Source organism: Panulirus ornatus, chromosome 3, assembly GCF_036320965.1.
Source record: "Panulirus ornatus isolate Po-2019 chromosome 3, ASM3632096v1, whole genome shotgun sequence".
Classification (NCBI taxonomy): domain Eukaryota; kingdom Metazoa; phylum Arthropoda; class Malacostraca; order Decapoda; family Palinuridae; genus Panulirus; species Panulirus ornatus.
This window is the reverse complement of record NC_092226.1, coordinates 66,465,321-66,490,765: the sequence shown is the minus strand read 5'-3', so window position 1 is coordinate 66,490,765 and position 25,445 is coordinate 66,465,321. Positions and strand designations below refer to the sequence as shown.

At 37.9% G+C, this 25,445-nt stretch overlaps 1 protein-coding gene across 3 annotated transcripts; it reads left to right on the top strand.

The window, feature by feature from the left end:
* Positions 1–616: 616 nt before the first annotated feature.
* TyrRS (Tyrosyl-tRNA synthetase) lies at positions 617–24,668 on the top strand. 3 transcript variants are annotated; one of them, XM_071688611.1, is made up of 5 exons: positions 639–682; positions 3,429–3,707; positions 8,155–8,352; positions 10,882–11,035; positions 14,415–24,668. In XM_071688611.1, exons 2-5 carry the CDS (start codon positions 3,441–3,443, stop codon positions 16,700–16,702), a joined length of 2,907 nt encoding a protein of 968 aa, XP_071544712.1. In that variant the 5' UTR covers positions 639–682; positions 3,429–3,440; the 3' UTR covers positions 16,703–24,668. The 3 variants fall into 3 exon arrangements, with proteins under 3 accessions (XP_071544733.1, XP_071544712.1, XP_071544723.1); XM_071688622.1 differs by lacking the exon at positions 639–682 and adding an exon at positions 704–733; XM_071688632.1 differs by lacking the exon at positions 3,429–3,707 and having other exon boundaries at positions 617–682.
* Positions 24,669–25,445: the final 777 nt, after the last annotated feature.

The following is a 25,445-nucleotide window of genomic DNA, read 5'->3' as shown; positions in this document are numbered from 1 at the left end:
CGAATCGAATATGACTATGACGCATATTCTAATATACTGATTTTTTTTCATGTCAACTTACGTCCGTCACAACTCAATAATTACTATAGTAATTTACATTATAATCACAGCAATAGTAGTTGATTATGATAGCTTGACCACAATCATAATACTAGATATGACGGAATGGCTTATGAGTTCACACACTGTACTTATTTCATCATCTACTGTGTGCATTATGAATTAGAGTCATAGAACTATACAACAAACGAAATTTCTTAAATCGGGATTTGACATTTCATTCTTTCATGTTCCGCAATATTTTATGTTTATGAATTAGTACAAGAATCATAATCCTTACTTAGATCAAAATTTGACTTAAGAGAATGTCGCGTGTGTGTATATATATATATATATATATATATATATATATATATATATATATATAATCAGAATTATATTAAAACTTCCCATGAAACCTAAGCCATACAACTTGAATAGTTAGTAAAAATGACAACATGTACTATACGGTAAAGAACATAGAATGATAAGAGAGTTGAGGAAATATTTGGTAAGAAAGTTAGATATTTGAAATGGTTTTGAGAGAAATAATGATGCTCTTTTGTTCATTTGGAGGTGTGACAAGTGTTGTGTCTCGTCCACATTAGGCGTAAATGCGAGCACGTTCGCCGAGTGCCAAGAGGTAAGGAAATCGGCCAACCTTATCGTCTGTGCAATTTTCGTCAAGACTATTGTAAATATAAGTTTGAAATCATTTTCATGAGAGAAACTCACTAAATTTGAATATTGGAAATAATATGCGCACATTATGGTTATTGTTGTAAGCTTAGAAGTTGAATTAAAGGAAGTCATATGTTTGTGGCATAACTGGAAGGGCGAAGTTCTCCCAAGGATATGATAGGCACCGTATTGCATGAGAACGTATCTTTAAATCGTAAAACCTGAGCTACTTATAAAATCCAGAGAAATTAAGAAGTTCGAGTCAAGTTCTGGTAGACATTTAGTTTAAGGGCACCGCAGAAATAACTTAGTGAAATGAAAAGGAAAATTCCAGTGTGGGCCTTATTACCATCGGCACCCAAGTGGTCTAATGTGTTAAAAGACAACAGCTTATTACTAGTGGCTACGTAGCATTTGATGGCTATGGCCAACGGAGACCATGAAATGCTGGTTGAATTTTGTGTAAAAGTGTGGATGAATAGTGGGGAGGGTTATGCAAATTGGGGAAAGTGGGTTTGATAAAAGAGAAGAAATACATTGAAAATGAATTTAGCTCATGCCTCATCAAACGTAGGCAGAGACACGTTATATAGTCAAAATGTTATATTTATGTTAAATCCATCTTGCCAAATGGTAAAGGATTTACTATATGTTGTGGCAAGTGGTAAGATGAAGTAAATACTGTACAAATTTGAGGTGAACATACAACATAAATGGTGTAAACACCAGGTCTTAAGCAGATTTTTCAGAGAACATTGACAATAAAGTAAACTTCAGCTGATGGGATGCTAGGTGATATTTTTATAACTTTTGTTGATGATTCAATGGTTTAGTTTTGCGACAGCATTTCCTTTGAATTTTGAGGGTACTCGACCTGCAGTGCTAGTGTAATGCTCAGGTACTACGTTACCAGTTGTGGGGTATGACTTAGTGCACTGTCTTTCATTGTACGATGTTAATTGAAGCAGTAGTAGTCTGTCTGTTGAAAGCTAAATTAGGTTTGATATTTGTAAGAATATTTTCTCTTATTACAGATGAGATGACTATCAATAATAGCCATAATTGATTTTAGAATAGAACATCTTGTCTAAGTTGTCATGTGTGATTTACTAAGTTATAAGCTTGTGTCTGTTTTTGGATATAGGATTTTTTAAGTTGTCATGTGTAATTTATTCTCATGTGATTACTAGATTCTCTCATAAGGTAATTTTCATTTTAGAATACTTATAGGACTCTGTTGAAATTTACCTTATTTTTATGTATGATTGTCATGTTGTACTTATTTTGGGTTCATATCCTTGGTTCAGAGTTCGACTTTCAGCACTTTGGAATGTAAAATGAAACCATAAAGTTTATCGGGAAATTCTTTTGCTATTGGTCAAAGTTGTGCAACTGTATACTTGTAACAGTTAATTCATCAAATTCACTGTGCATGTAAATCATTGGAATGCCCATCTGATTTGTAGTTAGATCTTAACACTCAGAATAAAGAAGTTGGTGATATTTATAGCTTTAATGTGAGTATGATGTATGATATGTCGACGTTGAATGTTATTGTTTACCATCGGTGATTTCTTGATTCACCGAAACTGTTCCTCGTCCTTTATTGATGTTTTCAGAACTATATTGACCTCATTTTTTTTAATGAAAGATGTACAAGGGAAGGCAGCATGAGGTCAGGAGGAAAGTGCAGTGGTTGAAAAAGAGGGCAAATTGGAGTTGGGGTGAGAGTATCAGTAGTGTTCAAGAAGAATATGAAACTATTTTGGAAGGAGTGAGAGAAAAACAAGAGAACAAATGGGATCTTCATTGAAGGGAGTAAATGGGGAAGTGATAACAGGTAGTTGAATACAAATTTATTTAACCTGTGATTTTTCTATACATGTGGCATGACATGTTTCATGGAGACAATCCACCTCATCAGGTGCCAGTGTTTGACCATCAAATATATGTGTGTGAGTGTGTGTGTGTGTGTATACGTCTACCCTAGGGGTCCCTTTATCCTTATGAGGCTTCTGGAGCACCCAGGTAGCTGGCAACATCCACCATTTGGAACCATAGGTCATAGACTGTTTTGATGTTGTGTATGCACTTATGTGCAGAAAGTGCAGGGTAAGTGCTTGATGTCCTCTTCATGGTAGTTGCACTGTGGCCATGAAGGGTCTTGGGATGTGTTGAAATGGTGTTTGCCATTTTGTAGTGATGGGTAATCTCCAGAATGTAAGCAGGAAAATGTGATATGTTTGTGTGGTGAATGTGGTTTCTGACTGATGCGTTTGGTGGGCTGGAGTTTAAAACTGAGGTGGGAGGTTGGTTGCTTAGTGCTTGTCAGGTTATTTCAGTATGTATGTGCTTTATTAGTGTTATTCTTGTTGGAGCTAGTGTGATTTGTGAAACGAGGTTGTATTGAAGTGTGAGGCAGGAATAGGCTTTTTATTTCTACTTTGGCAGTTAGTAGTTAGTTACAGATTGGTTTGGGTAGTAGAGGTCTAAAGCTGTTGCATAGAGTTAGGTACCATGCATTAACGTTGAGGTTGGTCTGGTGGGAGGATCTTTGTTTCATTGTGAAGGTTTTGAGTATTTGTGCCTCAGGTAAATCAATACCTTTCATCCACCTTAGGCAACAAAGACACTCCACAGCTTGTGAAGAATTACATATATATATGTTAATGGAATGTGATACCAACATTTATGTATCTCTTTTTCAGGTATAACTGAAAATGAATTATGAAATATGTTGGACACCTGAAATATTAGAAACTTTGAATGATCACTTAGGTGAATTTAGTTATATAGAAAGGTATCAGCCAACAATAAGTGATAAAGTTATACTTGATAATTTAAAGAAGGTTACAGAAGATCTATCATGTTATGCACATTTAAGTAGGTGGCTTAGCCACATGCAAAACTTCAAAAAGGAAGAATTGAGTGGAAAGCTTAAAAGTGTGGAGAGTGTCTTAGCTACCTTGGAACCTTCTACCAAGAAGGTAAGTTACCATAAGAGTGCTGGACTTCCATGTTTTACTTAGATTAGAAAAGCTATCTGGAATGCCTATATGCACATAAAGAATTTTCATTGATTCAGTAGCTTTAGAAGGACAGGAAATTTTTAATATCCTTATGTAATTGGAGACCGGATAAGATTCTCTTTAAAACCTGCAATGATAGTAGTTCTAATGGATAGAATGACTTCAGAAGGTGCTTCATTCATTTCCTGTTAGTTATCAATAACTAGAATTACTTTAAGAAAAGTTAACATCATCTACAGGTGTATCTACAGTTATACATGTACATTCTTGGTGAGGTGCTTAGTTGCATATTTCATAGGTGGAGTACAACCCAGATATCTCATTTTATACTGTGGTTTGGTTAACATACATGACATGAAAATTCACATGCACATTTGCGTGTGTTCAGTCACATACCCATACACATATGCATGAAAGGATATTGTAAGTATTGCAGTTCCACAATAGGTAATAGTGCAGCATTATCTAAGGGCCCACTAGATACTGAGGAAAATAACTAAATGAGTCATACAAAGCACAGATGAAGCATAGATAAATAACTACTAAAGGCACAGTAACTGAATGAAACATTAAAAAACGTAGATGAATATTTGTGTTACCCATGAATAGTGATGTGTAGCTTGTGTAGAGGCTAAACAGTCTCTCCATGGTCTCTGTGACTGTTTCTCTACCCTTCAGAATTCTAATAGCACTATGTTTTTGATGGAGTTAGTAATAACTGTCCTAACACCTGAGGAAGGTAACCCAGCATGCAGGCAACATCCACTAAACGCTTCTCACATGTGGATTGCTTCATCATATCTATTTTGGCGTGCAGACTAATAGTTTGATGAGTGAGAGCTTCATGGTAGATGTACCTGCTGGAAAACTTGCTAGTCATTTTCCACTTATGATGAAGGGTTGTAGGAGAGCTTGAAAACAGAATTTCCTGTGAAAGTCAGACAGTATCACTCACTATAGTACAGAAATACATACATCTTATGAATGAGACTGTTTGGCATAGCATCATCCTGATGCTGCTCTGACCATCGAACCTGTGTGGTGGAATGGCGTAGCATGGATACAGAGGGTTTTATGTTTTGCATTAGCTGTTGGCATTTTTATCTTCAAGGGCAGTTTATTCCAAAGGCCATGAGAGAGGTCTTAAATCTTGTAACCCTGTCTTGCTGGTGAGAGACATACCTCTCAGCATTAACCACCTGCTAAGGAGTTGATGAGATGGCTGTGCTTGGATATTCCTGCTGAACAATCAGTGACCCCCACTTAGTGACAACAAAGTTTTTGGCATTCAAATTTAATACACAGACTTTGCTGTAGGAATAACTACAGATTTTTACAGTAGTGATTTTTGGTCTTGCTCTTAAAGTAATGGCCTCCAAAACATTAATTCCTTCTTATTCAATAATACAGGAATGTTCCAGGCATGGGGTTCAAGTCATGACCACCTCACAAAAAAAGTGTATATTTTCATTTTGGAAAAGTCTTGCTTATTTCTCTGCAAGACTTCTGCTTGGCCAGCAGCAGATTGGCAGTCAGTCTTTCCAGAGGGCAAAGCTTTGGATTACTCAGTGCAGTTGTTCTTTTATGGTTCTAGACCTTGGTGTCTCAATATCAACTAGATAGAGCATCTTCTGGAGTTCAGAATTTTCTGCCCTTTGCTGCAAAATGGTTAGGCTGCAAGCCAAAATGTAACTTGGGTAGGTAAATTCTTTCCTTTGAAAAGCAGAGGTCTTTCAAAAGCACTTCCTAAGGAACTTCTCACATCTTTATTATGGTGGACTGACATAGAGAATCTCCCAAAACCAATGCCTTGGAAACTTCCAGTGACTTTTCTGATGGTTCATCTGGACACATCAAATCAAGGATGGGGTTTCCATCGTACAGAAAGTCGTGTAGGCACTGGCTTCTGAGTGTAGCACAGTAATGGATTTGCAGGAGCCCCTGGATAGGGGTCCTTGGGTTGTATTATGGTAATACCACATGTACAATATATAGAAATTTGATATCGGTGGTCACTGATGAATTACTTTCGAGGGGACTTTCAACACTGCATGTAATGTTAGTCAACATGACAGTCACAAAAAAACATCAGGTTTTGGACATGCAGATTTTACTAATCTTTGCCTTGCTCCTGACAGGCAAATCTGGGATGATAATATGAACAAAAATGACTAGAATGTGGCTTGAAAAACCTTCAGGGAAATTTTTGAAGCAGTATATAGTCTTTTTCCAAAATGAAACAAAGGTTTTGGAATGATGAATTGAATAAGTGCGTGTTGCACAAGAAATTTTTATGAGAAACTTAAGACCAATAAACATCATGATAGTGTAGATTATGGGAATTTGTATAAAAAAGCTGAGGGACTTATACAAGTAAGTAAACATCAGTATGAAGTGTATATTGCCAAAAAGAGCAAAAGAAATCCTTAGGAGTTTCATAGTTATGTTAGAAGCAAGAGAGTCATTACCCAGTCAGTTGATTCTTTTATTGCATAAAAGAGTGACTTAGTTTAAGACAATGAAGCCATGGCAAAAAATCTTAAATGATATTTTTTCACTTCTATTTATGATCAAAGACACAACTCAAATCATGACTCCAGTTTCATCATTAAGAGAGGATAACATTCTGCAGCACAGTTGCAGAATAACACAGTTGAAGTTATATTATCTGCAGTAAATGGAATGAAGGTGAACAATAAAAGGCTCTGGTAAATTCTATTTGAGGATAGTTAAGTCCTTGACTACTCTTTTTGATAAATCATTTGCTATGGTGAAAGTTCCAGAGGAATGAGAGTTTACCAATATAATAAGCCACTGCCCAGAAATTTTCCTCCATTTAGCTTAGATTCTAATTGGAAAACTTATGGAAACTATCATTGGCCACAAAAATGTCAACCATTTAGAAGACACTCCCCTTCCCCACTTAATAAATGATCCTTGGCATGCTTTTCAGTGAAATTGCTCAAGTCTGTCAAATCTGCTAAATTTCTTTTATGGTATAATCAATATGTATGATAAAGCAAAGCAATTGATGTCATCTATTTAGATTTTCAAGTAGCATTCAGTAAAGTTCCACATCAAAAGTTATTAACAAAAGTTAAATCTCATGGTATTGATGGAAGTGATTTATAAAGTACACTTTGATGGTTAGTAAACATGTTGAGTGGCCATAAATAAAGGGTTGTGGTCAATGGCCAAGCCACAGAATGATTAGGCATAACGAGTGGTGTGCCACAGGGATTAGTCTTGGGGCTGGTTCTCATCCTCATATATATTGATAATATTGAAAATGTGTTGCATTGTAAGATATCAAGATTCATAGATATACTAAGCTGAGAAATAAATCTACAACTGATCTTGAATATCTTCAGCCTCAAACTGACATTGGAAAAAGACTTGGATGTAATAATATCTAGTGACCAAAAGCCATGTAAGTAGTGCATAAAAGCAGTAAAAAGAGTGGGCAAGATTCTTGGATTCATTTATATTTAGGGAAATCATCCTTATTCTTTATAATTCACTGATACATCCCTATCTTGAATATTGTGTTCACTTCTGGTCACCCTGCTTGAGAAGCGACATAGATAGAATGGAGAAAGTACTGTTTCAAGCTACCAAGGTGATACATAGACTGAGAAACAAAATCTATGAGAGCTGAAGAAATGACTCAGATTTATTTAGCTCAGAATAGAGGTTACAAAGTGATCTAACTGTCATTCAAAATTATCAAAGGCTTTGATATTCTTGATGTAACAAGCTGCTTAATACTTGATTTGTTCATTTTCACTTATAGTAATGAACACAAACTCACAGACCAGCATTTTGATATATGGAATGATTTATCATTCAGAGTGGTTGGAATCAGTCCTATAGAATGGACTTGATAAATTGTTTGCTTCAAGTCCATGAGTAATATTATTTGTGCCTCCTTAGTCAGTTCTGCATTTTGCATGTTTTTCTTTTTGAATTATCTGTATGTTTTTCTTCTTTCACCTCACTAGCCTCTGAGTTTCTAAAATCTTCTTCTATCACAAACAGCCTTGAATGGATCCAGTGATCTGTTTCTGCTTGAATTCCTCCATATGCTTTGTAACCCAGTGGTGCTGTCTTAGATTACTGAGGTTCAAGTAAAATGTTATTCAAGGTTCATGAAATAAATTTGTTTAATCATAGTATTGTAATCTTGTATAAATACAAAAGAAATTTTACAATAGACTCTAAAGATTGGGCAGCTTTTTTTTTTGAAGTTTGATTGGAATTAAGGTAAAACTTTTGCATTCATAGATTCAAGTAGTACGTAAAGGATGGTTCTACTGTATTATTAGTCCTGAATCATAATGTACTTGACTTGCAGTTCATCTTTACTAGAATATGCTAATTTTACATCAGAGTCTCTTTTGTCTAGAGAAAGATGAATACAGAGGAAAAACTAAGGCTCATCTCCCGGAGATTGGATGAGGTAATTGGTGAAGACCGAATTGTAACCATTTTGAAGGAAAGGCCTCTGAAAATTTACTGGGGCACTGCCACTACTGGGAAGCCACATGTAGCATACTTTGTGCCTATGACCAAGATTGCTGACTTTCTAAAGGCTGGATGTGAGGTGAGTTGTAAAACGGATATTTCAGAGAAAATTTTATGTAAATCATTTTACTTTTAAAGTACAAGACAGAGTATTAGATGTAGATTGTTATCTTACTTCAGTGCTAGGAGTTGTCATATGATGACTTTCATAGTAGGAACCAGGAGCCAGTGTATGGGTGTATATGTGCATGGGCTTATTTTGAATTCCCCCTCCCTTTTTTGCCCTGCCCCCCTGTACTTTGACATTTATATGGCTGCTCCATGTTGTCTTAGTTGCTATATTTACTTATTTCATAGGCTACCTCAGTCTGTAAGCAATTGTAAAGTGTAAATTTTTGTTAAAATTTTTTTCATACTTGTTCACTGTTTTCCCACATTAGTGAGGTAATGCCTGGAACAGACAAAGAAATGGCTTCATTCACCCATATCCACTCTCTAGCTGCCCCATACAATGAGCTGAAACTAGAGCCCCACTCCACAACCAGACCTCACAGACATTTTTGTGATTTCAACTAACTGCTTCACATATACTCATTCTGCCCATTGACAGCAAATCACTCCCTGTACACCACATTGGTTCATTTCTCTCTGTCCCCTGCACAGCTCACACCCTCCTGCATGTTTAGGTGCTGAACACCTTCAATATCTTTCATTCCATCCTGATAGGAGACTTACATGTCTTAGTAACCACCAGTATGAAATGTATGTCACAGAAAATAGCAAACAACCCTAAGGAGCTTTGTGGATACTTTAGAAGCAATTGAGCAGTTATCTAGTCAATGGGTCCATTAATAATGGAGTATCATGACTTAGATCAAGAGAATGAAGATATGGCAAAGATTTTGAATGGATTTTTTTCTGCATTTGTGCTTACATCTGAAGGCACAACTCATGTCCTGAATCTAGTTCCACTGCTAAGAGAGGAAAATGTTTTGTAAAATACTGACATAAGAGTTGAAAGTATACTACCAGCATGAAATGGAATAAAAGTAAATGATACAGCAAGCCCAGATCAGTTGTATCTGAGGAATGTTTCATGTACTCTCAAGCCAATGTCTTCACACAATCTCTCTTGTGTGGTGTGAGGTGGTTTGATCGAGTGAGTAACGTAAGGGTAAGAGAGATATGTGGAAATAAAAAGAGCGTGGTTGAGAGAGCAGAAGAGGGTGTTTTGAAGTGGTTTGGGCACATGGAGAGGATGAGTGAGGAAAGATTGACCAAGAGGATATATGTGTCGGAGGTGGAGGGAGCAAGGAGAAGAGGGAGACCAAATTGGAGGTGGAAAGATGGAGTGAAAAAGATTTTGTGTGATCGGGGCCTGAACATGCAGGAGGGTGAAAGGAGGGCAAGGAATAGAGTGAATTGGAGCGATGTGGTATACCGGGGTTGACGTGCTGTCAGTGGATTGAATCAAGGCATGTGAAGCGTCTGGGGTAAACCATGGAAAGCTGTGTAGGTATGTGTATTTGCGTGTGTGGACGTGTGTATATGCATGTGTATGGGGGGGGTGGTTGGGCCATTTCTTTCGTCTGTTTCCTTGTGCTACCTCGCAAACGCGGGAGACAGCGACAAAGTATAAAAAAAAAAAAAAAAAAAAATTACCTTTTCTTTTGTAGCAAGATAGCATCAGGAATAAACGAACATTTGCCCTATTTTCCCACTCCCAGTGTAATGCATCAAAACCAGAGACCACCATCCATAAACAAACCCTTTGACCATGGTCTTTCCCACCCTATCATTTATTCCTTCATTAATTTGACTGTAAACTCAGTAAAAGATGGGCAAAAATTTAGAAAACATATATAAGTGAGAGGAACGTATCAAATGAAGAATCTTTATTCTTATGATGAAATTGGTTTCTTTGAATTTCAATTCCTATTGTTCTGTGTAATGGGAAGGCATTTGATATATGGAGATGATTATCTTTACAAGTGATTTAAACACATTTTGTTGAAATACGTATGATATGGGGTATGATAGTAAGAGGAGTTTCTATGAAAGAGTTGAAGAAGGTGTGCGGAAATGGTTTGGACATATGGAGAAGATTAGTGAGGAGAGGAAGACTAAGAGGGTATACATGTCAGAAGCGAAGCGAACAGGGAGAAGAGGGAAACCAAGGAGGAGGTTGAATGATGGAGTGAAAAATGCTTTGAAGGATCAGGGCCTGAGCATGCAGAAGGGTACAAAGCATGCAAGGGATAGAGCAAACTGGAGCAATGTGGTATACAGGAGATGACATGGTGTCCATGGGCTGAACTAGGGCATGTGAAGCAATTTGGAAACTATGAAGATGTCTGTGGGACCTGATTGTGGATAGGGGGCTCTGGTTTCAGTGCATTATACATAACAACTAGAGTGTGGATGTGAACAAAGGAGGATATTCTTCATATGTTCCTGGCACTATCTGGCTGATGAGAGAAATGGTAAATGTATGAAAAAGTATGATAATGATTTAGAAGACTGAAAAAAATTTTGTGCTTCATTTTGATAGGTAGTATTTATTTTTATATTCATTATATTCCCATTATTTCTTTTTTTTTCATTAAAGGTCACAATCCTTCTTGCTGACCTTCATGCCTATCTAGACAACATGAAAGCTCCCTGGGAACTAATCAAATTTCGTACACAATACTATGAAGCTGTCATTAAGGCTATGTTAACTGCAATTGGAGTGTCTCTTGAGAGGCTTCATTTTGTACAAGGTAAGATTAGTTTTGAATTTTGCAGCATTGAATTTTATCATATTTTTGTTTTGATTTTTCTTGTTTTTCATGAATGTACCTTCATTTTTGTTTATACAGATACAGTGTATGATTGATTCATCCACCCTTTCAATGAACTTTTCAACAGCTCCTTTCTCAGTGCTGACTTGCTGCTTCACCTGTGACTCAAGTGTTGTGCAAGCTAGATCTTCTTTTAAATCTATTGAACCAACTATGACTTGCTGTGAGGTTCTCGATGTAATCCTTTCCTTTTTATTCTTCAAAGTCTCAAAGAGACTTTTAGCCTTCGCCTGAATTGTTAGTAAGCTTAGTGATGCATGATTTTGAATTTAATCTTCCATCCACAGCATCAACATGTTTTCCATTTCATGGATGGCCCTTGTCATTGCTTTGTTATCATTGTAGACTTCATACTTGCCGAACCTTTCCCTGCATCACATATTTTTTCTTTGTCCTTTAAAATTGTGGAGACCATTGAATGGGATAACTGTAGATCATGTGCAATTACATTAACTTTTTACTCCTTCATATTGGGTGATTACCTTTTTTCAATTCCAAATCAAGGGTCTTACTCAGCTTCTTGCCAGATTTGTCAACATGTGATGGTTTTTTCTCTTGTTCATCATCTTCCTTGGGGTTTGATACAAAAATGGTTTGATCCATCATGAAAATTCATTAGATTCACTTGAATATCGCGCGCTTACTAACTGGTAACTGAGAGCGAGAACTGAGGGAGATGCTTTGATGTACACTGCAGGAATTGTCTGACATGCACTATCATACATACACAGCCATTAGCACTGTTGGACATACAACCAAGCATGATATTTATATTTATGTATGTTTTTAAGTTTTATTTTTTTTTCGCTTGTATGTACGGATGGTCGTAATTAAAATAGGTCGTAAGCATGGGAATTTTTGTATGTGGTTTCTATGCCATGAGTGAAGAGCATATTGTTCAGTGTATATGATAATGTATGGCAACGAAAGTGTTCCATTTACAAAAGGTATTTGTACTAGTATTATCTGTCTAGAATGCATATTTGTGTATTGTATGAATGTGTCACCTGTCAAAGCAGCACTGTGAGTGAATTTCAGAGTATTTTGTATTTACCAATGATGATATATTTTTATAACTATATATTCACTATTAATCCTCCTAAAAGCTTTACCACTTACAAGATTTTTTTTTTCCTTTTATTTATCTTTTTTGCATTTCTTCTCAAACATAGTAGCATTACTTATCAGTTATATACCAACTAGGTCTAGCACTGCATATGATAAATTACTTTCTTCCTTCGTTTCACTCACACTGTACTGCAATTAAAAAGGGCCAAGGTACAATATGGTTTCAGTCATCTTTCGTCAATAGGACTGTGCTCTCATGAATATGTTTTCTTATGTGACAGATGGTCAAGCTATCTAGACAGTGTGTTCTGTCAAAAGATCTAAAAGTGATTCCTTTGAGTCATTAGGCTTATTTCTAAGAGTTGGCTAGGTCAAGCTGTGGATACAGTGTCAAAAATAACCAGCATTTGATTCTTCACAGAAAATGAGTATGTTACCCAAACAACTTCACACTTTTGTGCTTTGATCCTGTAGTTTGCATCATTTGAAAAACTTAAACTCACTTTCCAGTGATGCTTTTAGTGTCATTTTGCTTTGGACTTCAAGTAAAAATAAATTTTAAGTCATATGCCGTATAAGGTTCACATGGCATGCCTTTTACCTGAGGAGGATTAATGCTGTAGCTCTGCAGAACCTTATTGGTAAGTACAAGACAAATATTGATTATGTTGTTAGTATGATTATTGTTGGTCATTGTTGTAGAGTGAATAGTGGTGATATTGATGGTAGAGTTATTGTTAATGGTACTGGAAGTATAGTGGTGGTGACGGAGGTAGAGTACAGTTATAGTAAAGGTGGAATGGTAGTAGAGTTTGTGATAACAAAGTTGAAGGTGAAGTAAAATTTTCCACCCCACGAGGGAAGTGATGTTTGTTTACCAATGACATTTCAGCTATGTCTCTTTCTTGCATGTCAACTGAATGTTCTATATCGCATTCTTGTATCACCCCTGATGATGTAATCATTACACGAAAATGCACTTGGGAGCTTATCATGTTTCATTTTCCTGTGGACTCATTGCATATACTAGATTATGTGCACCACTGTGTCCTCTTGCAGTAAATATATATGGACATAGGGAGAGAATGAGTGAGGAAAGATTGACAAAGAGGATATATGTGTCAGAGGTGGAGGGAACAAGGAGAAGCGTTAGACCAAATTGGAGGTGGAAAGATGGAGTGAAAAAGATTTTGAGTGACTGGGCCTGAACATACCGGAGTAAAGTGAATTGAAACAATGTGGTATACTGGGGTTGATGTGCTGGCAATGGACTAAACCAGGGCATGTGAACCATCTGGGGTAAACCATGAAAAGGTCTGTGGGGCCTGGATATGGATAGGGAACTGTGGTTTCGGTGCATTACACATGACAGCTAGAGACTGAGTGTGAGCGAATGTGTCTTTTTTTTTGTCTTTTCCTGGCACTACCTTGCTGAAGTGGGGGGATGCTATTTCCTGTGTGGCAGGTAGTGACAAGCAAGTATGAATATGTACATGTGCATGTATGTATATGTCTGTGTATGTATATGTTGATATGTATATGTATGTATATGTGCAAGTATGGGCGTTTATGTATATGTATGTGTATATGAGTGGATGGGCCATTCTTTGTCTGTTTCCTGGCGCTACCTCACTGATATCTAAAACACTTCACTTCTCCCAGTTTTTCTCCATTCAAACTTGCATCCCAAGTAACTTGTCTCTCATCCCTGCTGAACCTAATAACCTAGATTTTTATTGACATTTACTCTCTCATTGCACATTTCCAAACTCAGTTACCAATTTCTGCAGTTTCACTCTGAATCAGCCACCAGTGCTGTATCATTGGCAAAGAATAAATGACTCACTTTCCAAGCCCTCTCATCCTCAACAGACTGCATACTTACCCCTCTTTCCAAGACTCTTGCATTTACCTCCCTCGCCACTTCATCCATAAACAAATTAAACAGCTATGGTAACACCTCAAACCTTTCTCAGTGCAGTATTATGAGAATTCTTCTTTGAACTTGTAGTAAGTGATAGTTTGGATGCTTTTTGGTCTAATTTAGTTTAGAAATAAGGTAAAGATATTGTAATTACATCACCTGAACTTAATCATCTACCAGTGATGGGATGTATAAGTACTGAAGCTATTTACCATCTTTACATGAATCCCTTGCATTATTGAACTGTGGCCTCAATAACCAAGTGCATGGAAATTTTTCATTAATCCTGCTCCTTTTGGTTTCCAGGTACAAGTTATCAGCTAGGAAGAAAGTTCACTGAGGATGTGTACAAGTTATCTGCGATGGTGACTGAACATGATGCTAAGAAAGCTGGAGCAGAGGTTGTAAAGCAAATAGAAGCCCCTTCTCAGAGTGGCCTTCTGTATCCTGGTCTTCAAGCACTTGACGAAGAATATCTTAAAGTAGATGCACAGTTTGGTGGGGTTGACCAGAGAAAAATTTTTACCTATGCTGAAAAATATTTGCCCAAGTTTGGATACCAAAAAAGATCACATTTGATGAACCCTATGGTCCCTGGTCTTACTGGAGGAAAAATGTCTTCCTCAGAAATTGACTCCAAGATAGACCTTCTAGATTCAGCTGAAACAGTTCAGTGGAAGCTTAGTGGAGCTGCCTGTGATCCATCTTCACCTGACAATGGTGTAATGGCTTTTGTAAATTATGTGGTATTTCCCATTTTGGAAAATCAAAGTAAACCATTTGAGCTAAGCAGTGGACAGAAATATACTTCTTTTGAGACACTGAAAGCTGACTTCATTGATGGAAAAGTAATTGGAGATGATATAAAGAAGGCTATCATTAAGTTTTTAAATGTATTGTTGGATCATATCCGAAAGAAGTTTGAGGCACCTGAATTACAGGAACTTGCTAAGATGGCTTATCCTGTATGCAGTGAAGTGTCACATTCTACCCCTCCTGTGTGTAATGCCAGTACAAAACAACTAACTGTTGAAGGGCTGAGTCTTAATGATCGATTACATCTGATGAGTAGGAATTTAGCTCAGTCACCTCCTACAACTTTGAATACCTCTTTGAATCATTCTCCACATGTACTCTGGACAGTGCCAGTAACAGGGAGGCCGAGTGTTGGTCTTCTTGGACACATAGCAAAGATACGTGACTTTTTGGCTGCTGGCTGTCAAGTTACTGTTTTGGCTTCAGACATTCTTTCCCATTTAGATGGCTGTCAAGTTCCATGGGAAGTAACCATGCACAGAGCTAAGTATTATTTAGAGCTGATCAAGGACACTATGAGTACAAACAATATACCACTACAGAATGTCCAGTTTGTGAAAGGCAGTGACTTCCAGTTGAATGAAAATTATGCCTTAGATTTGTATAGAATGACTGCTCTTGTGACATGTAAAGACTCCAATGATGCTGTGTCAGCTGTCTTGAGAGACCCTAACCTTCTTTCTGCTCATCTTTATCCAGATATGATGGCTCTGAATGAGAAACACTTACAAGCTAATATTCATTTTTGTGGTGTCAGATATGTACCAGTTTTTGAATTTATTAAGAAAAGTCTACCTTTAGTTGATGGAGTTCCTTGCATTCATTTAGCAGGGGCAGAAATGCCCTCTTTATTGAACCGAGCACCCCTTACTCCTGAAGAGGACTTTATTGATCTCACAGAGCAGGAGTCACAGATTAAAAAGAAAATAAAGTCTGCATTTTGTGAGGAAGGAAATATTAGTTTTAATCCAGTGCTGTCACTTGTAAAAATTGTGATAATGCCAATACTAGGAGAAGAAAGATTTCGAGTAACACGTTCAGAAGAAAATGGTGGTGATATTGAGTTTGAATCCTTTGAAACACTAGAAGAAGTATTTTCTCAAAAGAATTTACATCCAGGTGACCTGAAAAATAGTGTTTTGGAGTACTTGAAGAAGTTCATCCATCCTATTCGGAAAGTAGCTGATTCACCCAACATGAAAAAGATGCTAAACCTAGCTTATCCACCCCCTCCTAAGAAAACAAAGGGCCCTCAGAAAACTGCAAGTAATAATGATGAATTTGTGCCTTCGAAGTTCAATATGCGTGTTGGAAAGATTATTGAAGTTTCAAGACACCCAGATGCAGAATCACTTTATGTGGAAAAAATTGATATTGGTGAAGACGAACCAAGAACAATTGTTAGTGGCCTCGTTAAGTTTGTTCCAATAACAGAAATGCAAGAGAGAATGGTTGTAGTGTTAGCAAATCTAAAACCTGCTACTATGAGAGGGATCAAATCTGCAGGGATGGTATTGTGTGCCTCAGTAAGTGATCCAGCAGCTGTGGAACCTCTCCAGCCAGCCCCTGGTAGCAAACCTGGAGATCGCGTGACAGTTGAAGGTTATGAGGGAGAACCAGACCCTGTCCTAAACACTAAAAAGAGTGATGCTCTGACAAAGATGCTGGAGGGTTTTACTACCAACAAATCACTAATAGCAACATGGAACAACAATATTTTGAGCACCAGTAGTGGCCCACTAACTACAGCTAGTCTCAAAGATGCCCCCATTAAATGATTTTTGAATTACTTTCATCATATTACTTTAACTACACTTATTTTCTATGCTTGGGAGCATGAAGAATATTGCAAAATTGTGGGTATAATTAATGATTATGATTTTTCAGTATTTGCCCTTTGTCAGATTGTATGAGTAATGAAGAAACCAACTCATTCAGTGAGGAACATCAGCATTAAAAGTTGTAAAGCATTATAAGAAGGCTGTATTGGATAAGGGTCAAGTTAGATATTTGCAACTTATGATGTCTTAGTCATTGCCTTTACCATCAAAGGAGGACAGCAAACAAGTCTGCAATACAGGTTGTACCTCTCTAATCTGGTGCTTTGTGGTCCGGCAGCTCTCATGGTCTGGCACGTTTTGAATCTGCTGCCATTGAATATTGGTTTGTTGATCTGCCACAAGGGTATCACTTTTAGTAGTGCTAGGCCACCAAAATCTGTTTACACTGCAGAAGAGCTGATCAACAGTCTTTTTAATTTCTTTTACTCTGCTACATTTTAGCACTTCAGGATGTCATCCAAGAGACCAAGAGGAGCAGAAGATGGTGCTTGTGCAAATAAGCATAAGCATAAATCATTAACTATGCTTGAAAAGGTAGAGTTACTGAAAAAATTAGATAAACAAACTTATGTAAAGACTTTGTGTGAGCTATTTGAGATCAGATCGTCAACTGTTTATGAATTAAGGATCAATTTTTGTTTTCTGGCATTTTCTGTGGCCCAGCAATGGTGAGGGCCCACAGTTGCTGGATTAAAGAGATACAACCTGTACTTTATCGATTGCTCACTTTATTTAGTAGTATTAATTGTGAAGGTGTAATTTTAAGTCCCATGGTATCATTCAAAAATAGTAATTTCCATTTATGCTTAACTGATTGAAGAATGAGAGTTCAAATAGTTTTCTCACTAGCAGCATCACATTGGGTAAAGTTACAGTACATGTTGTTTAATTCAAATAGTCAAGCTGTTCTTATCAGCATGTGCACTTATGCACTACAGACCTTTATAGGGCGGTAGTTAGCATTGTTACCTGCCAATTTCATGGGCCAGAGTTCAAATCTTGGACAGGAGTGCCAGCTCACAGCCAACCCAGTCGATGAATGGGTACCTGGTATAAGCCAGGATGTGTGTATATATAAGGTGGTGTTACCAGACTCTGCCTTCTAAAGTTTAACCGGTGAGTAAAAAGTCACCACTAGTGAGGCTGTATCATTATCATTTGGCAAAACAGATTACAATCATTAAAAAAAAATTCTTGCTTCAAAGGAGCCCATTCTGTTGCTGCTACTGAGTGTAGCAGGAGCCCATTGGAAAGAGGTCCTGGGTAACACCAAGAGTCCTTCAGAAAGGGGCACTGGGTTAATTATAAATAAAGTATTCATGTTAAGGGATTATATATGTTCAGGGTTAAGAGACAAGGCAACATGAGCAAAAAACTTTCTCCATTTAACACACAGACAGTAATCACATGTTAAGAAATAGGTCCCCATGGGTGAAGAACTCTCATGCCCCATGTTGGTGAAATAGGTAATTGCACACACACTATCATACAAGTAAAAAATTTTTTACACCAGTACAAGACTCCCTCTACCCAAGTCATCCCATAACCAACTACCAGCCTCAAGTAGAAGCAATATAACATGTATCACATTTCAGTAACTTATACATTCAGATCATCCTCTTTTCAACACATACAACACTTGCAAAACATATACACACAGCAATGACTTGACAAGCACCAAACAATTGTTCATGCTACCCAGTCTTAAATGCCGCTCTGACTTACACCCATCTGAAATACACTCTCCAGGCATGTATTTGATACAATTTTGGCTACTACCTATTTCTACTTCAATATGAACATTGATCCAGTATATCGTGAGCCTTCTTGCACAAGATGTACCTTCCATACTGAAGACACTGAACACTTATTCTTCAGTTACCCAGCACTCACTTCATACTGACATACACACATCACCACACTTCATGACCTGTGGTCCTGCCCCATGGATATGGGTGGATATGTCCAGCTTCCTGGTTGTTGCAGGAGCCCCAGAGAAGGGTATCATAAGACAGGGTAGGGGTAGCATAGTAAAAGTGGAAAAGAGAAACAAGTGTTTTGGAAGGAGCTGAGTGAGTGCATCAGTAAATTTGATGTTAGAGATCAAGTGATAGCGATGTGTGATTTGATACTATTTATATGTATAATTTTATTTATTTATTATACTTGATCGCTGCATCAGCTAGGTAGTGCCAGGAAACAGATGAAGAATGGCCCATACCTTCTTATACACATATATATACATAAACGCCCATACATGCACATATACAGACATATGCATACATATATCAACATATACACATATACATACACATGTACATACTCATACTTGTTTGCCTCTGTCCATTCCCAGCTGTACCCTGCCCCACAGGAAACAGCACTGCTTCCCCCTGCTTCAGCAAGGTAGTGACAGGAAACAGACAAAAAAGGCCACATTCATTCACTCTCATTCTGTAGCTGTTATGTGTAACGCATGGAAACCACAGCTTCCTATCCACATCCAGGCCCCACAGACCTCTCCATAGTTCACCCCAGACGTTTCACATACCCTGGTTCAGTCCATTGACAGCGTGTCATCCCCAGTACCACATCATTCCAATTCACTCTGTTCCTTGCACACCTCTCACCTTCCTGTATGTTCAGGCCCCGATAGCTCAAAATCTTTTTCACTCCATCCTTCCACCTCCACTTTGATCTCTTGCTTCTTCTTGTTGAATACAAGAGTAATAATAGGTGGTAATAGGTAGGGGACATTGGGTACCTAGAGTGAATGATAATGAGAGGTAGCTTGTTGAGCTGAGTGCCAAAAAAGGACTTGTTTTTTTGGAATACCTAGTTTAAAAAGAGGATATACGTTTGTGTATGTGGATGAGGGGCAATGTTGTATTATGTACTAATCGATAGGCATGCCGAAGAGACATTTTCATTTAAATCTGCTTCGAGGGACAGTTGATGGAATGTCTGATCACTTCGTGGTGGAGGCATAGGTAATAGTTTGTAGAAAAAAAAGGACACCCAGAGAGTGGTTGTGAGTGAATGAGGCCATTTGTGTGCTATTCCTGCTGCTGCCTCACTAACTTGGGAAATGGGAAAAATGAATGAACTGTAAATATTATGATTGTTTTTATTTTCATACTTGTTTGCCATTTCCCACATTAGTGAGGTAGCACAAGGAACAGACAAAAAAAGGTTACATTCACTCACATCCACCCTCTAGTTGTCATGAGTAATGTACCAAAACCACAGCCCCCTACTCACAACCAGGCCCCACAGACCCTTATATGGTTTCTCCTAGCTGTTTCATATGCCCTGGTCCATTGACAGCACATTCAACCTCTTTATACAACATCTCTCCAGTTCACTCTTTTCCATGTACTTTTTCCACCTTCGTGTATATTCAGGCCTTGAGTTCGTATGATTTTTTTGTCACCCCATCCTTTTCGTCTCCAGTTTGTTGTCGTCCTTCTCCTTTTCACTTGTTTTCTTCCTGTCTAAACCATTTCAGCACATCCTTTTCAACTCTCTCAACCACACTCTTTTTATTATCACACTTCTCCCTTATTTTGCTCTTTTATTATTTGCTTTATCAAAATACATCGCACCACACATTGTCCTCAAACATTTAGTTTCCAAAATATATCCACCCTCCTTCATAGATTTCATCTATAGCCCATACCTTGCATCCGTACATTATCATTATCATTAGCATTATTTTTTTCATATTTGATTGTCATATCCTGCATTAGCGAGGTAGTGCCCAGAACAGATAAAGAAAGACTGCATTCCCCCACATCCTTTGTGTAGCTATTGTGTGCAGTGTACCAAAACCACAACCCCCATCCACAACAACACTCTGCAGACCTATCTATGGTTTCTCCCAGCTATTTCACATGCCTTGGTTCAGTGACCCTGCATACCACATTGTCCCACTTTACTCTGTCCCATGCATGCCTTTCACCCTCCTGTATGTTCAGGTCCCTATCACATCATCCTAATTTACTCTCCCATGCACACCTTTCACCCTCTTGTATGTTCAGGTCCCAGTTGCTAAATCTTTTTCATTTCATCTGTACATCTCTTGTTTGGTATTCCCCTTTTCCTTGTCCCCTCTTTTTCAGACACATATATCCTCTTTGTCAACCTCTTCTCTCTCATTCTTTCCATATGACCAAACCATTTCAACTCTCTCAACCACACTGCTTGTTATTACCACAACTTTCTCTTAATGTTTTATTATTTAATTAAGACACCTGACACCACCTATTGTCATTAAACATTTCATTTCCAACACTTCTTCCCTCCTTTGCACATTGCCGTCTATAGCCCATGCCTCGCAACTATACAACCATACATTGTTAGGACTTGTACCTTCAAACATACTTATTTTTGCCCTCCCAGATACTAACCTTTCTTTCCACACATTCTTCAGTGCTCCCAGTTCCTGTGCCCCCTCACCCACCCAATAACCCACCTCCACTTCCATGATTACATTTGCTGCCATTTCCACTCCCAGGTATCTAAAAACTTCACTTCCAAATTTTCTCCATTCAGACTCACACCACAACTAACCAGTCCCTCTACAATGCAAAACCAAATAACCTTGCTTTTATTCTCATTTTCTCTCAATTTACTCTTATCAATCACTCTCCCAAACTCAGTCACCAACTTATGCAGTTTCTCACTTGAATCTGTCACCAGTGCTATGCCACTGTAAACAGCAATGGACTCACTTCCAAGGCCCCCCTCATCCAATACAAACTGCAGTACTTGCCCTTCTCTTCAAGACTTACATTTACCTCCCTCACCACCATATCTTCAAACAAATTAAACAGCCATCACACACCCCTGCCACAGACTAGCCTTCTTCACTTGGAATCACTCACTCTCCTCTCTTCTTACTCATACACTCACCTTACACCCTTGATGAAAACTTCTGTCTCATGTGGCTTTCATCCCACACCATATTTTTTTATAACCCTCCACATACAAATCCTATTTCTTTAAGTATTTCTTGCACACATTCTATAAAGCAAACACCAGATCCACACTTCCTCTACCATTTCTGAAACAACACTATTCCTCCCCAGTCTGATGTTCAGCACATGTCCTCACCCTCTCAATCACCACTCGTGCATACAATTTGCAGGGAACACCCAACAAGTGGGAGTTAACATAATCCCAAACCTGTCACCAGACTCCATCATCAGGAGAACAGTTAAGGAGACTAACTTTATGGTGACAGATGTAAGAATAGCTTTAAAGTGTATGGATCAGGAAATATTGAGCAAGTTGTTCATATCTAGTATAACTTCAAAAGAAATGCCTCTCAAAGTTGATCATTGTACCTAAGAAGCAGAAAGAGCAAATAGAGAATAAAGGTCCAGAGGAAGGCATTAAAGATGTTATTGGTACTAGAATTGAGAAAGCTGAGTTACAGTTAAAGGCTGGAAGCCGTAAATTTACCCACCATGGAAGAGAGAGATTTTAACCAGATTGATGACACAGAAGATTGAATAAAAGTAGTAGGCAGGAACACTAGGTATGAGCCTCTGCAAACACTGTGATAGAGTTGCCCTCTGCTGGTGGTCTGTTTAGGGCAAGGCACCAAAAGGCTAAAAGTGGCACTGAAGTTACCAGTTATGGAAACTCTTGCCATGGCCACCCCTTTGGGGGAGTTCTCCAAGGTAATGCACATCAGAGATATAGATAGATACTTAGAAAACAAAAGATGTTGGGATATGACAACCAGAGGACATAGCATGAAATTAAGCAAGAAACTTGTATACTGCTCCTCCCATCTGATGCTCTGTACATGCCTACACCCTTTCAGTCAGTATCTTTCCATACAACTTACCAGGTACACTCAACAAACTTATACCTTTGTAGTCTTAACACTCAACTTTATCCACACTCTTTTCTGTTTCACTGGCAACTTTACCTCTTCATCCTACCACTCACTACCTTTTCTAATCTGCCCATGTCCTGCTTTTCACATGTCACATGCATCTCTTGCACACACCAGCACTGCTTCCCTGAATACCTCCCATTCCTCACCCACTCCTCTTGCTTCATTTAGTTTCACCTTTTGCCACTCTACACACAGTGCCTTGGTATTTCTTCACACAAGTTGCTTTTCCAAGGTCACCTACTGTCACCACTCTCTTCTCACTGAAATTGTTTTCTCTTTTCCATAAACCTGTACAAATCTTCACCCTTGTCTTCACCAGATAGTCATCAGACATCCCGCCAGCTGCCCCTCTTAGCACCTTTACATCCAAAAGTCTCTTTTATATGTTTGTCAGTTAATATGTAATCCAGTGATGCCCAATGACCATCCCTCCTACTCACAGACATATACTAGTGTACATTCCTCTTTTTGAACCAAGTATTCCTTGTCAGTAGTCCTTTTTCAGCACACAACTCTGCAAGCTGTTCAGCATTTGCCCTACAGTTATACCCTCAATTGCAACATTACTCACCTACGTAATCAAATCACCCATCACTAATACTTTGTTTCGTACATCAAAACTGTTGACACACTCACACAGATGCTCCCAGAACAATTGCCTTTCATGATCTTTCTTTTTATGACCAGGTGCATATGCTCAAATAATCACCTGTCTCTCGGAATCCACTTTTATTTTTACCCACATCGGTCTAGAATTCACTTTCTTATGCTCTTTCACACACTCCCACAACTGCATGAGGTGTAGTACTACTCCTTCCTTAGCTCTTGTCCTCACACTAACCCCTCACTTTACTCCTAAAATATTTCCAAACCATTCTTCTTCCCCTTTGCCCTTGAGCTTTTTTTTCACTCGGAGCCAGAACATCTAGGTTTCTTTCCTCAAGTATTCCACCCATCTCTCTTCTCTTCTTATCTTTGTTATATTTACACATATTTAGACACCCCAGCCTGAGCCTTCGAAGAGGATCAGCACTTCCTGCATAGCTCCATCGTCTGTTCTGTAAATATATGCAGGACAAAATTGAAGAAATTTTTAGTGATTGGAGCCTGAACATGCAGGAGGGTGAAAGGCATGCAAGGGAATGAGTAAAGTGGAACAGTGTGGTATAAAAGGGTCAACTTACTGTCAGTGAACTGAACTTGGCATTTGAAGTATCCAGGGTAAACCATGGGCAGATCTGTGGGGCCTGGTTGTAGATAGGGAGCTGTGGTTTTGGTGCATTACACATAACAGCTAGAAAATGAATGTGAGCATATGCGGCCTTTCTTTGTCTGTTCTGGTACCGCTTCGCAAACACAGGAAACAGTGATCAAGTATGAAAGAAAGAAAAAGGTATATATATGATTTGTCTGTGTATATGTCTTCATCACTTAAGAAAGATGGACAAAAGTTAATGAATCTGAATTAGATTTAGTGTACTTCACTCTACTGTGAATTCAAGAAATGGCAACTTGAAAATAGCAAAACCCTAGGATAAAAATTTGCTATTAGCCATTTTTCATAAGTAATGTTGGGGCTCTAGCACACACCATTCAATTCTAGCAAGAAAATATACAAATTTCTTATTTTTTCACTTGCCCAAATAGCATTTGAATCATAAAATATTGTTGAATTGTATAAAGGTTTAAAAAATTTATATTGATGTAAGATTTATATTTTTGCAAGAAAACATGTTTATGACAAGATTTTTTTTTATATAGATAATGAGTTATAGCATCTCCCCACCCTCCACCTGCCTTTGAATTGACTTCAAGTTTTATGTTAGTACAATGCTTTGTTACTGATTTTATTTTGTTTTATACAATAAAAGATGAAAATTTAATCTTTGAAAATAACCACTGACAATATGCAGATGCTATTTGTGATAACTTCCATTAGTATTTTTATTTTGTTTTGTAATATGTAATTTTTAAATATAATATTCATAAGCATAATGCAAAATTTCATTCAACCTCAGAGATGTCTGAACATGCTTTGACATTTATGAAAAGGAAATTATCATATTCTTTAGACGGCACTTTAGGGTTCTTCTTTGTTTATGTGAGATGAATTGTTTTAGAGATTTTGCCATTATTTTTATGAATAGATACATGTATTCATGTACTCTAAATCTTGGCCACTAATGGCAGAAGAAAAGTTACCAGAGCTTTTGTTAGACATAATGCGACAGCATGAACAATTAAATGCCCTAATCTAGGCCTCCTAATTGATGCTATATACATAAATACAAGTGCTTCAGCTTAAGCCAGGTACCAGTTTAGTGACCAAACCCTAGGAGAGGATGAACAACTCGGTTAATTGTAGAACTGACTGCCACAACCAGAGTTCAACTGTATGAGCTCAAATGAAGGTGACCTGTGAATACATCTCAGTCAGCAACACTGACTGCTTCATTACGGATATAGAAAATAAATGATTATTGCGATGCAAGAAAGCTTTTATTTTGGTGTGCATTATGGCAAGCATATTGGATGACCTGTGGTGAATGATGTATGAAAATAAGTTTTTGAGACCAGTTCCAGTGAATGTGAATGTACTGTACCAGAATTGAAAGGAATTTCACTGAACTACCTTCTGGAATGTATGACATTATAGGTGGACTTAAATAAATGAAAATTGAGACCATTGTGTACAACTATAAAGTATAACAACTGCACTGCAGATGGGTGTATTGGTAGCTACCTGCACTGTGTGTTGCTTAATAGAGGTAC

What these genes read in the sequence shown, in the direction of transcription:
- TyrRS (XM_071688611.1), top strand. Translation starts at nt 3,441, where the DNA reads ATGAATTATGAAATATGTTGGACACCTGAAATATTAGAAACTTTGAAT. An exon ending in TTCTAAAGGCTGGATGTGAG is followed by an intron (nt 8,353 to 10,881) that starts GTGAGTTGTAAA and finishes TTTTCATTAAAG; the next exon opens with GTCACAATCCTTCTTGCTGA. An exon ending in GAGGCTTCATTTTGTACAAG is followed by an intron (nt 11,036 to 14,414) that starts GTAAGATTAGTT and finishes TTTGGTTTCCAG; the next exon opens with GTACAAGTTATCAGCTAGGA.